Source organism: Rhipicephalus sanguineus, chromosome 8 (genome assembly GCF_013339695.2).
Source record: "Rhipicephalus sanguineus isolate Rsan-2018 chromosome 8, BIME_Rsan_1.4, whole genome shotgun sequence".
Lineage (NCBI taxonomy): Eukaryota > Metazoa > Arthropoda > Arachnida > Ixodida > Ixodidae > Rhipicephalus > Rhipicephalus sanguineus.
In genome coordinates, this window is record NC_051183.1 from 146,961,669 (window position 1) to 146,974,773 (window position 13,105).

At 45.0% G+C, this 13,105-nt stretch overlaps 1 protein-coding gene across 1 annotated transcript in view; it reads left to right on the forward strand.

Moving 5' to 3' along the window:
* LOC119402385 (uncharacterized) overlaps positions 1 to 13,105 on the forward strand; it is a 736,276-nt gene that overhangs the window by 675,660 nt on the left and 47,511 nt on the right. Inside the window, exons 9-11 of the mRNA XM_037669521.2 lie at positions 1,647 to 1,882; positions 4,015 to 4,255; positions 6,569 to 6,685. Of these exons, the coding sequence (XP_037525449.1) occupies positions 1,647 to 1,882; positions 4,015 to 4,255; positions 6,569 to 6,685 (594 nt within the window). The remainder of the gene's footprint in view (positions 1 to 1,646; positions 1,883 to 4,014; positions 4,256 to 6,568; positions 6,686 to 13,105) is intronic.

Sequence of the window (13,105 nt, forward strand, 5' to 3'; positions counted from 1 at the left end):
AGTATACCGAGATTCATATAGGCGTATCTGAGGACGCGCAATGTAAAGTGAAATTGTTCATGCGCCACAGGTATTTGTGACCCTATTTCCATGTTCTCTCAGAAAGCGTTCTGGACGCCAGGCGGTTTCACTGTTTATGGAGAGAGGTGCTGAGCGCTACATAGAAACAGCGATCTTTTTTAATTCATACAATATAGCTTTCATTATCGCATAGAGGTTAAAATACAATCGGGAAAGTTTTGTAAATATGAACAGCACCTCATTATCGCCGGAGCAGAGTAAACTTGTTCCGTCGTCGAAGTGAAAGCCATCCACCCTCATGGCCGCCTGTTGTTACAGTATGGTAGTCCTTGAATATTTTCGAGGGTAAAGAAATGTCACAGCTGAAACGGAAGGCCAGGGTTCATCCAGCCTCTTATGGTTGCGATTGACAGGATGTCTGAAGGTACCGGCTCGTTTCCAAGCACATTGTCCTTTGTGAACATCGCTTTGTTTTCCGAGCCTGTGTGTGCTGTCGCTGCTGCTTTCTAACGCAAGCGATTTCGGAGCGGACACTTCCGGAGTGCACACTTTTGGTTTGCATTTGCTTACCTAATATTCCGTTTCGCTTCCTGTTGCATTATTTTTTCGGTGGTATTGTTCCTTGTTTTTAGAGCGCAGCTCTTAGGCGCGCGTTCCTGCGATGAGCGGCGTCGCCGTCGGTGGTGTAACAGATAGACATGAAAAAGTAAGCGATAGACAAGAAAAAATAAAATGACAAAAAATACCCAGCATCGAATATGATTTGAACCCGGGCCCTCTGCCTGGCAGTCGAGTATTCTACCACCGAGTGACGCTGGTGCTTTGAACTCATTTGCAAAAAGACCCTATATAGGCGTCATGTAGGGCAAGGAATCTCGTTAAGCTATGTGATATATCGTGGCAGAAGAGTAAAATAACAACCAGTCATCACACAGTGGTAATTGCGCAAGGAGTGTGTGGTTTATTGCTTCCCACTCACTGCAAAGTACTCAGCCATAATTCTTCCTCGTCACCAGTCACATGCAGTATCAACAAAGTGCACATAATACCTTACAGATGTGCAGCGGGTACCTCGCTTATCCGCAGAAAGACGAATAATGGCGTAGTGGATGCTGTTCTACTTCACAAAAATTATGATTTATGACGTAGTCGACACCTTGCGAAAAGCCAAAACTTCACACACAGTTGGCCTTGCACCAACACGAAGCCGCGCTCAGAATTCGCTTTAGGCAGTATCGTAATCGTCGGTGGATTTTTTTGTCTTCCTACTCAACCCATCTCTTTATGTTAATTTTCTTCTTTGATGCATGTGCGCTCCAGTTTTACGACTCATTTTTGTTTCTCAACATGTATTTACACCTCTAGCAGAAGGTCCCCGACCACCTGGCGCTTAGTGGCGTACTTTTTTTATTTTATGAGGTCGCATATACCTCTTTGTAACGGAAAGAAATGTATGAAACGGAAACTACAAGACTACGTTAGTACCACTCAGACGTTGATTGCCAGAGGACGTAATTCGACGTCAATCTCGGTTGCTTTGGTACCTGCAAAATGACCCTCTTCTGTTGTTGTTTTCTACTATGAACGCAAGTTTGACTCTCATTTCTTTCGGCTCTCTTACGCAGGTGTGTCTCGCTGTAGACCTGCGGTACGAGCCGGCGACCGGCGAGCCCGTCCCCGAGTTGGGCACCCAGCTGAGCAGTGCCCTAGTGCGTCTCCCCACAAACACCGAGGGTGCCATACCGCGCCTTTGGGAAGTGCGGCAGGCCATGGACGAGCTCAAGAACTCGCCGGACCCCGTGGTGCTGTACGGGGCAGCCAACATCCTGTTCACCCTGCTGCCCTGCCGCCTGGCACACTGGTCGGTATACTCGTACCTTCCTTTGTAACCATGCCATTGACATCAGTTGACACAGTGACTAGCGCTATATGCAGCGGGAACTAGATAGGAAAGACGCCGCAAATGTAGCCTTGTACATTTCTTTTTTGTTTTTTTTTGTTCTATGAAGTGATAACAGCGCGAAATTAAATGAATCCACTAGGAAAAAAAACATCGTGAGGACAAGGTCTAGCGCTAAATTAGAGACAGTTCGTGTCCTCGTACGTTTCGTAGCGCTTTCCCATAGGTTCGCCCTGCTGTCATTTCACAATTCAAAACCAGCTAGCCCAATCTGCCACCTTACTTTCACATAAGGGATAACGCTTCTTCTTGCTTGTTTCTTAGCGATTTCCTTGAGATTCGCCTTGCCATCATTTCAGTTTTCAAACCAGCTAGCCCAATCTGCCCCTTCCCCAACAGCGTTCCTGAATCTCGCCCCAGCTACTGAACCAGCCAAGTGACGTGCTTTAGGCAAGAAGGCCGGTTTGGTCGATGGCATTACGGTAAACTGACAAAGGCTAGCAATGCAATAATGGAGATTACTACTGCGTTATGTTATCGGACATCACGCTCTGTTACCTAGCTCGGGTCATAAACTTTATATTTGTGTATTTCACACATTCTGCGCAAGTATGCACTGTCTGGCAATTTCGTGACAGATTATATGTTGAAAGAAGAATCTGCTCTAAATGCTTAACCTTTTCTGGCATTTTCAGACACCGAAAGCTTCATACCACAGCTTGATGCATCTTAACAGCAAGCTAGTATTTTAGATATTTTACAGGCTTCCATGTCGCAATCCTAGGGTAAGGAACACTGTATGTCAGCAGGTCTTCGAATTTTTGCCACATTAAGGCAACATTTGTATCCGATTCTCTAGTATTCAATTTTTTGTTCTCTTCCTTGCATTTTTTCTACTGCGACCGAGCCCCCGGTGCCCAGTCGACTAAGTAGATATTGCATACTTTAAACTAATTGTGCTATCTGCTTTTGACCACTGGAATCTTATACTAAATAATACATCCGTAACGGTGTTTTCTTAGATGAATAGCAGTTTCTAAGCACTTCGTCCTTTGTGCTCCTTCTTTTGTCCCGTCCATTGCACTTAACTTTCACCAAGTATGCTCCATCAACAACTGGCCCTCACCTCGAATTTGCTACAGTTTATATGCATCATGGAACGGACACCGCGCGTCACTTATGGCGAACAATCGGAGGAATCTCGGTTATCCCCACTAGTTGCTTAATATTTGTAACGTTTTCATTGGTTGGCATCTTCTCAGCCTTTGGCTTGTGTACTGGTCGCTGACTGCAAATTTCTGATGCGATGGCCCACGTTTCATTTAATCACGTAATCTGCTGAGCATGCCGTCTCGCGCTTAGCCTTATATCAAAGGCACATGTGGTGAGGGGCCTCTTCACTTTAACTGATGCACTATAGTGACAGGACAACAGCTCTCATACACGCGCGGACACTACCCCTATGGCGACATCGCATTTTTTAGGCTTTAGTATCCTGCCCGTGTCATTTTGGTGCACGTAACATACAGTTCGGCCGCCACATGCGTAGTTTCACGATAGTGCTCCGGAGAAAAATTCTTACGCTAGTTTCTATGGGAGCTGCAACCCATGACGCTTCCCCAATCATGGGAATGATCGGTAGTACTTGGATATGCCTAAACTTGGTTCTTGCGACTCCGTATGGCTCCGCGTGGCCTGCAGCCGCTTTTTCGCCAGGCGAAGTTCAGGAGCAGTCCCACTTCCCTACATTGACTCTTTTAGTCTCAGCAATTCAAATCACGTCACGATGTTGTCAAGAGTGACTGTTTTATTCGTAACAAAAGGGAAAACGCAGCAATAAACAAGGTACAAGTGCGTTTTAAACCTCAAGTACGAAGACTCGGCAAATCCATGCACCACCTTTCATTATCATGGTGGCTGAACGATCGCAGCGCCAGAGTTTCTTGTATTAAATATTGTAGGAAATTCTATGACCGCACTTACACGAGAACTCTTGCCCCATCACTATAAGTGCAATGAAGGCGACGTGCCCATTCACTCTTTTCGGTGTCTATATGCAAGAGGCCTCTGTTTCAATGTAGATTTTGCCACAGGTTCATGGGCATGTGGCACCGCAAACCGTCGGCGGTGTTCTGCAACGTGCCGGGCCCCGAAGAGCCTGTCGTGCTCGGCATGACCCGCGTCAAGACTGCGGTCGCCTGGGCGGGTTGGACGCCCGAGGTTCCGCTGGCCGTCACCATCACGTCCTACGCAGGCGCCTTCAACGTGGCCGTCTCGTCTCAGATGGACATTGTTCCAGATCCCGACGAGATCATAAGGGAATTCGCCAATCAGGTATATTTGGTGATAAAGGAACGGTAACAATAGCCCCCACTCATGTGTTACAACTCAGGCGGCCATCATGACAGACTATCTATCAATGTGTCCCGTGCGCAAAACCTTATTCCAAGGTACTCAATATCCTATTGCTGGAAAGCCAAGGTTGTAGTTTGTTCACTTGAATATTTTTAATTATAAACTATACTTATTCTGGTCGTAAATATTTATGAATTGTGGAGGCAGTCATGCCATATTCCCTATAAAAATGAAATATGAGGCTCGGAACGCGCGAGCAATTTATTATCGGTTGCATGTGTTTCAAGCAAATAAAAATTATACATTTATTGCATCTGCTGGAGCCGGCCACGTCAAACGAATTCTCGAAATTGGTGGTGCACTTAAATAACTGAAGTATTACTGCAAGTCGGCCTACTTGGAATACATTCATCTAGACAATATTTGCGCAGAAACACAGGGAGAAAGAGCAACAACACAAGGACGAGCACAAGGATGAGCGAACTCAGCCGAACGACATCCCCAGGATGGTCCGACGTAGCTTGCCGCCCTTGCCGCTGAGACCGCGCACACAAGTTCGGCACAAATGGGCACAGACTAGCCAGTTTACGATGAACCAACAAGCAGATATTGGTACCCTTGCCGACAGATGGGCAGGCGTCCCCTTCCATCGCACCACTATTGCACAACGGTTGATCTAAGCCCGCTGGCCCGGCGTGGCAGAGAGAGCGGCGAGTCACGTGGTTAGTCACGTGGACACGGCGGAGAAGGCAGTGATAGTCGGAACAATGGCGGCGGCGAAGCGCGGCTTGTCACGGGGTATCCGTTCTTCGCTTCAAAGACACGCGGAGATACACAGCAAAACTTGCTCGACTAGGCCAGTAAAGCTTTCACTTTAAAAAGAAAAAGAGACAGAGAGAACATCAACGCAAGAGAGAGAACGAAGCAGATAGAAAGGAAAAGAGAGAAAGAAAGAGGAAGCAAGCATCGCGTCGTCTAGCGACCAGATGCCGCACCACCTGGCCAAGCCGCGCATGCGCAGTAGCTAAGCCACGCCCACCGACGGAGACATCGCGCGCAACCACCGCTCTATAGTGCATAGTCTGGCTGCGCCCGATCGTGTCAATGTAGTCATGGGGCGTCCTAAGAAAGTGCATACTCCCGAGGAGCAAGCCGCGCATCTCGAAGCTAGACGGGTCGGTCGACGGGGAGTACGAGCATCGACGGGCCGTGCTTTGCTGAGCCAAGCATTGCGCGACTTAGTGCTAACTGCCCGCATTTTTTTCTTTCTTCTTTTTAAATGCAGAGAGATTCCAATATCTCCAATGAAGTTTCATTGAATGTAATGAATACAATGGTGGTGCTGCTAACGCAAGGTGTGCATGCGCACTCATCGAAATGCGTTGCTAAATGTGTACTAGGGCGTTCTTTCAGAGTGGACATATGTTCCCTTAGACTAGTGTTTGCACACCTGCCGGTCTGCCCTAGGTACACATGACCACACGAGATACGAATATTGTACAGAACATTATTCACACAATTGAATAATTGGTGCTATGTTTAATCCTGTACACCTTGCTTACATTGAAGGACGAATGCAGTATTACTAATACCTAACGACTTCACAGAGGCGCCAACGTGAAATCTTGATTTGATAAATACCACTGTTGGTACAGTGCATGGATTTTAAATTTTACTTATGCGGACATTCTCATGTAGTCTTGCGGCACCCTCAACCACTGGCACCAGGTTGCAACTAATATAATAGCTATATTCTACTTAAGACGTTATTATACGCAATATCGATAGAGAAATATCCCCAGTGATAGCTCAAGATGTGCGGAAAGGGCGTCAAAAAATCTTCACCATTTTCTTCGGTACGTCATCGAGTGACATGCATACATAACCAACTGTTGTTCAAGTGCTGGGTGTTCTTAATGCAGTGTTCTTATCTCGTTAGTAATTCCCGTCGCTCGCCCACTATCCTTTCTTCTGAGTGAAGTCATAAGGATCGCAATTTTCCTGTCAAACGCCAGAGGGTCAAAGCAGGCTATATCAGAGAAACTACGGTATTGAAGACCAGTTGTACAACTCTTCTATGCGCATCTGTGCACATAAACTGCCAAATTTCACCATCTCTTGCTCTTTCTTGTCATCATTCACTTGCTCCCAGTGCAGGATAGCAAACCGGATGCTCGTCTTGTTAGCCTCTTTCTCTTCCCCTTCCGAACTCTTTCTCACCTATACAAGGAGTGTCGTTTTCACCTACTGAAATATCTATTGCTTCCTTGACCTCTGCGCCCCTTGTCGCAGTTGGACCACCTGTCTGACCTGCTGTCCAGACGGAGGATCCCTGGGGAACACAGGCGTCGTTCCAGTTACACGGCTGAGCGTCGGAACCAAGAGATCGCCAGGCCTCCCTTGCACGAGGTGAGTGGTCGCACTACACTGCACCGGCACCTTGTGCGGGCCGTCCTGACTGAGCGCCACCAACGACACTGCAACTTACCACTCTTCGCACAGTCATGTGGTTTCACCGCACAAAGCGGCCATGCACTGCCACTGATAAGCGCGAATCACGTTTTGCTGTAGACGCACATATTATCTACCAATACATGGGAGAGACGAAATTTGCTGTTCTCTTTTGAGTGGTATCAGCAAACTAGCCAAGAAACAAGAAACTAGCAGTAATGAGAAGTGGTCACAGTTTTAAACGCTCAGATACAAAAATTATGGCACTACTTTGGCTCGGTCCATGAGCCTATTATATCCTGTATAAATAACCGTTCTGTTCCAATGGTCATTAGTAACAACTCCTACTTCATTGTTGCAATATACTTGCAGCGGTGAAATGCTCTTATTATCGGCTAACTGATTTTTTTTTTTACATCCGAGTTCGACTCATTCCCAATCACTTCATAATAAGCTGACTTTTCACTTAGCTGCCACGCGGTTTGCAAATATTAACATAAATTTAAAAATGTAACAAAATTTGGCCCCGTGTGTATGACTGTATCTCCACCATGAAATGAGGGGCCACAGTTTCGCATCGTGTGCTCTAGACACTCTGAATCACTCATATCATGCATTAGCATCGGTTATCTGAAGTACATTACACTGCTTCCTTATTTTTTCCAAAGTGTATTTGTCAATTATTGCTACAATTCAAAATAACATCAAGTGGTATCACTTTGGCTACTTTAAAAGTTAGAAATTGTGACGCCGCCTCTTATTCCTCAGATGCAAACAGGGCATATGTTTTGTTTAGTTTTTAATTTCCAGCGACTATGGTGGTAAACCTCTGCCGCGTACGGTCGGTTGACATAAATCGCTATGTATTCCTGTTTTTTGCGACAAGCATCTTCTATTCTGTCGAAGCTGACGCCGGGCAGCAGCTCCGTTTTTACATATGTTCATATGAGAACTCACTCCGGCGTAAACCTATTAATCCATGCTCGTTGCCAAAATGAGAAAAAACAGACGCGCCCGCATTTTTCTTGGCCTTTAGAGTTGCCCACGGTTCGGGCGTTGCAGAAACGTTACTCGGTTATTTTACCACCATAAGGAGTTGCTTGCTTAGTTATGGGTGGCTTAATATGTTGCAGATTACGTCATTGAGGATACCGCTGTTTTTTACAGCGAAGGTGTTGAAGCTTGTCGTAATTTACCTGTCTGAAACCGATATCATCATCATCATGAACACGCCCTTTCCACATAATCTTCTTCATCTTCTCCTGCCTCGCTCCCAGAACACGTGCGCTGATTTCTCCGGTGTGGACTGTAATAACCCTGATGGGTGAGAGAACGAGTACAGAAAGAGAGAAGGAAAGCGAGAGAAAGGGAAAGACAAAAATTCTTGGCGAAAGACATTCTTCACGAAGTGGGATTCGAACCCGTGTACCCTCGATCCGAAGGTGAGCGTCCCAACTACTCGGCTATCCAGGTACGCTAGCAAAGCATAGCATAGCCTTGCATAGTACAGCGTAGCAAGGAGATGGGAAAGGTAAATGAGCGTGAGGAGGAGAGAAAGAAGGAGGGAAGAGAGCAAAGCATAACGTAGAAAGAATAGGAAAGAGAGAAATAGAAAGAAAGAAATCCAGAAAATGAGAGAAAGCAACAGTGACAGATAGAGAGAAAAAAGGATAGAAAGAAGGAGGAAGCAAGGGAGAAATTGAGGGAGCGAAAGAAACGGATGAAAGAGAAAGAAATAGAGAGAGAGAGAGAAATAAGTGAATAGAATTAAGCGGAGAAAAAAAGACAGAAAGAACAGAGAGAAGATAGAAGAAGAAATAGAGGAAGAAAGGAAGCAACAATTTGTAAAACAGCCAAGACAGCAAAATCCAGGACTGCACAGGGGTCGATCAGCTCCGCTGTCCCTTTAGCAGTGCGCCTCCAGTGTAAGCTACGGTAATTTTTTGCCGTGTTCAGCATTCTTTTCATTCTAAATGTAGTGCATTTCCTTAATGTCGACAATAGTCCACTGGTGGCTGTTGCTACATCTGTACAGTCACGTGTAACATCGCCTTTGATTGCAGTTGCGCTCCTTTCAAATGAAAGGCCGTAGTAATACTTGTAGCCATATCTAAAGAACACACTCACGTTTCCTGCCCGCTTATACTACGCGTAGGTGCAATAAAAAACTATGGGGACTCATGAGCAATTCTTATGATGTCTAAATGAGAGAGCATTAATTTGGGCTCAGTGAAGTAGCGCGAGCATGCCGAATTCGCGGAAACGAAAAAGGCAGAGCAAGCCGCTGCGGAGCGAGCGCGGCAAGCTACAGCGTCATCTAGAGATTGAGCATAGGCGACTGAGGGGCGTAACCTTTCATCGCTGTCGCGTTTTGCAACGCAGCAACGGAGCAGTGGTTAGCGCGCTCGACTTCTGAAGCAGAGGCGGAGGACAGAGATTGGAATCCTCGATGTCGTCACTTTCTATTATTGAAGATGGCGTAATTTGTGTCTCGTTTTTCAGCTACGGCTTTTCAGTGTCCGTGAGGTTGCACAAATAGCGCTCTCTCGCTCAAAATATGGCAATGGGTTTTAGTGCTGTACTTGAAACAAGTAACATTCTGCGGTCTTTTTTTTTTTTACTAAATAGCTGATGTCTTAGCAAAGACAACACGACTGCTTTCTGGCGCCACAATCGTAAAGCATTCAAAAGGGCAGCCGTAGAATTCTTCTTGTTTTCTTTTTTGTTATTTAGCGGCAACCAACGCTGGTGCGGAGAATTTCGCAGAAGTTTCACTTAGGCTTAAACATTGTACATTTAGCTAAAGATTAGCCAACCGTCCTGTCGGGAGGTGTAAATTCTAAAATGTATGATGGACCATGGCTTCTTATATTACCACTAAATGCGCTGCTTCTCCTATGTGCCTCCACGAATTTTCAGAATTATAATAAATGTAGTGTGGTAATAGATTTCCGTCTGGGTAAACCATCACTTACCTGTGCTTTTGCCAATTTACGTCATATTTTAAAGCTTGTCTAGCTTATATTTAAAGAAGTTCAGAGCCGTACTTCTATTATATTATATTTCGTTTCGTGTTTTACTCGGCATTGCGTATCCGGTGGTCCAGAACCATATGCTAGTGTATTTGCCGCGTGGGCTTTCTCTTTGTTTTATTTCGCATTCACTATTTCCACTGACGACGCCAAGGCATAGCCGACATCCGTACTTGCCGCCGCCGTAAATAATTGGAAATACAAAGAGATATAATTAAAGCCTTTCAAACTGCAACCTCTAACATAACACGTTGAAGTCTAGCCTATGTCTTTAAGACTGTCGTACGTAGCGTTCTGGGGCTACATTCCGACAGCTTCACAGTTTAACCACCCTCTAGGAAACACCGCTTCATGCTAGCAATGCAAGGTCGCGTTGGTTTTTATTTCTTATGTTAGGTACATTCTTGCATATATGCAAGAATGTACCTGCCGTGAAACTTCTGTCCATCGGCACCGAGGCTTTTCACAGCGCCTAAAACATGTTGCTAGTCGCACCGCTGCGTCGCCTTATCTTAGTCGCACTAGTAGAACACAAGACGTACCTTTATGCACGCTGTACTTCACTGCATCTTATTTGTTTCCCATGTTTTGTTGCCATTATAGTTTTAGCCTTAGAAAATACGAGTACTCTGGCCGCTACGTTTGCCATCTTGGAAGTGCGCGTAGCCGTTCGCAGAACGGACGTTGCTACTCCTCAATCGATGCTTTGAAAAACGCAACATTACCCATGATTTCACATTTACCGTCGGCCTGAAAGCGTCTCCTGTTCAATTCTCTTCTGTGTAAATTTACAGTTTTCATTCCGAACGTCTAGATGTAACCTAAGTCGTCTGTTTCGCCGCAAGGACGCGCATAGGGAAACAGCTGATTATAAGCCCAATTCCCAGATAATTACAATGACAACTCTTTTTCAGGCTGAGTGTCATCTCAGTTCCGTGGAATTTTCCCGAACACGTGACAACCATTAAAGCTTGTTCAAAGAAACGTTAAGAAGCAGGGGCGTAGCCAGGGGGGGGGGGGGGTTGGGGGGTTCAAACCCCCCCGAAATTTTTCAGTTTTGCTTGCGTATATATACACGCACACATACAAACGCACGCACGAACATACATAAAGTATGGTTGAACCCCCCCCCCCCCCCGAAAAAAATTTCTGGCTACGCCCCTGTTAAGAAGTCGAATAATGGACGCGTCAGCTGACTACGCATGTGCCCAACAATATATAGTACCAAAACGCTGGCGCAAGAGAAGCAACCAGCAAACTCGTTCTCAGCCCCAATGACAGTATTCTACCATTTCGTAAACTCCTTTCGCTGAAGGAGGACCTTCCCATCGATAAAAATCACCACTTGTGGTCTTATTACTTTATATTTCGCAAGGGAACACGGTAATTGCCCGTTATTTCACCCTCGCCCCTCCGGTGCGACCTCCGCTTATTGTCTCTCGAGGCGGGCAATAAATCGATCCACGCCTCTTGAACTCTAACAGCGGTTCCAGACTTTTTCAAACTACCTCGTATCTCTCGAAGAACAAAGCTGTGGGTAAAATCGATAACCACCGTCGGGCATGCGCAGTAACCAATTCAGAAATGTTTTGACAGCAGTGGCCTCTTCGATGTTCTGGTCAATAGACGTGGGCTCATTAACTCGCGGCAACTACTGCTGTCTTGGATAGAACATTAAGGTCGTGTTCTGGGACCACAAAAGACGTCTTATTATGACCGTCCACGCTTAAATAGCCAATCCGGTGAAGTCCTGAACAAAGATAGACCGCTTGTACAAAAGAACGGTACATGGTTCACTTCCACTCGCCTATTTGGTTGGGCAACAATGATTATCCTAATGGGTGCCATAAATTATATCGTTATATTGTTTTGTTTAGTTATAATATGCGCAAGTATTACAACATAAATGCATCGTATAAAACGACCTTAGATGTATTGGTTGTAAATTACCGGTTAATACTCTTTGCTGTTCATGCTTTATGAGCAAAAAAGAAAAAAAGGCGCTCTGACAAAATGGGAACCCTAAGCCTTAATTGTGCCGCGGTTAAAAGTGGTCAATTTTGCCTCATGATGCCTCACCTTCTTCTTTCAGAATTGATAATGACGTTATTAGTGACCCGCAAGCAATATCGAATGCTTTTAATAACTATTTCCAGTCTGTGTTCGTTTCTGACAACAACTCCATTCCTTCTCTGACAGGCATAGCTCGTTCTGAACCAATCAGTGATATTGAGACAACGAGTGAGGGCATTCTGAACCTTATCTTAAAATTAGATGTAAAAAAATGCACTGGCCCTGACGGGATACACAATGCATTCTTAGTTCGCTACTCCCTATGGTCATCCAGATATCTGACGGTCATATTCAATAAGTCTTTATCTTCTGGCACTGTTCCATCCTCATGGAAGATAGCAAAGGTACTCCCTCTTTACAAATCTGGCGATAAGCAGTCCCTATTGAATTATAGACCGATATCATTGACTTCTCAATCATGCAAGATGTTAGAACATATCATTCATAAACATATTATGCTCTTCTTGGAATCGCACCAACTACTATCTAACAGGCAGCATGGGTTTAGGCGTGGTTTCAGTACCACAACACAATTAGTCGAATTCACGCATGATATTTTTCTGAACCTTGATCTTGGCAACCAGGTCGACGCTATATTTATTGACTTCTCAAAGGCTTTCGATACAGTACTGCATTCTAAACTCCTTGCTAAACTCGATGTCATACTAAACAATCCTCATTTGGTTAGCTGGATATCTAGCTTTTTGTCATCCCGCTCTCAGTTCGTTTCTTACAGGTCATCCAACTCTACTGCCATTGATGTAACGTCTGGAGTGCCCCAAGGGTCTGTTCTTGGGCCTCTGCTTTTCTTAATTTACTTAAATGATTTGCCTGTTTGCACCTCCTCTTCCATTCGTTTTTATGCCGATGATTGCGTCTTATACGAGGTCATTAAAACACACGCTGACCATTGCCGCTTGCAGGAGTCTTTTGCTGGTTTTTGTAATTGGTGCAGGACCTGGCAAATGAACATTAACTTTAAAAAAACCGTATTTATGTCCTTTTGCAATAAATCTCCGTCTGCTTTTGATTACTCTTTCGATAACCGTGCAGTAAATAGGGTTTTCGAGTATAAGTATCTAGGGGTCATTTTTACTCATAATGTGATATGGTCCAAGCACATTGACTATGTATGTAACAAAGCATTAAAAAAACTAGGCTATCTACGTCGCACTCTATCTAAATCCCCGAAGGAAACTAAGCTTCTCTTATTTAAATCACTCATTCGTCCAATACTAGACTATGCATCTGTCGTTTGGAACCCGTACAAGCA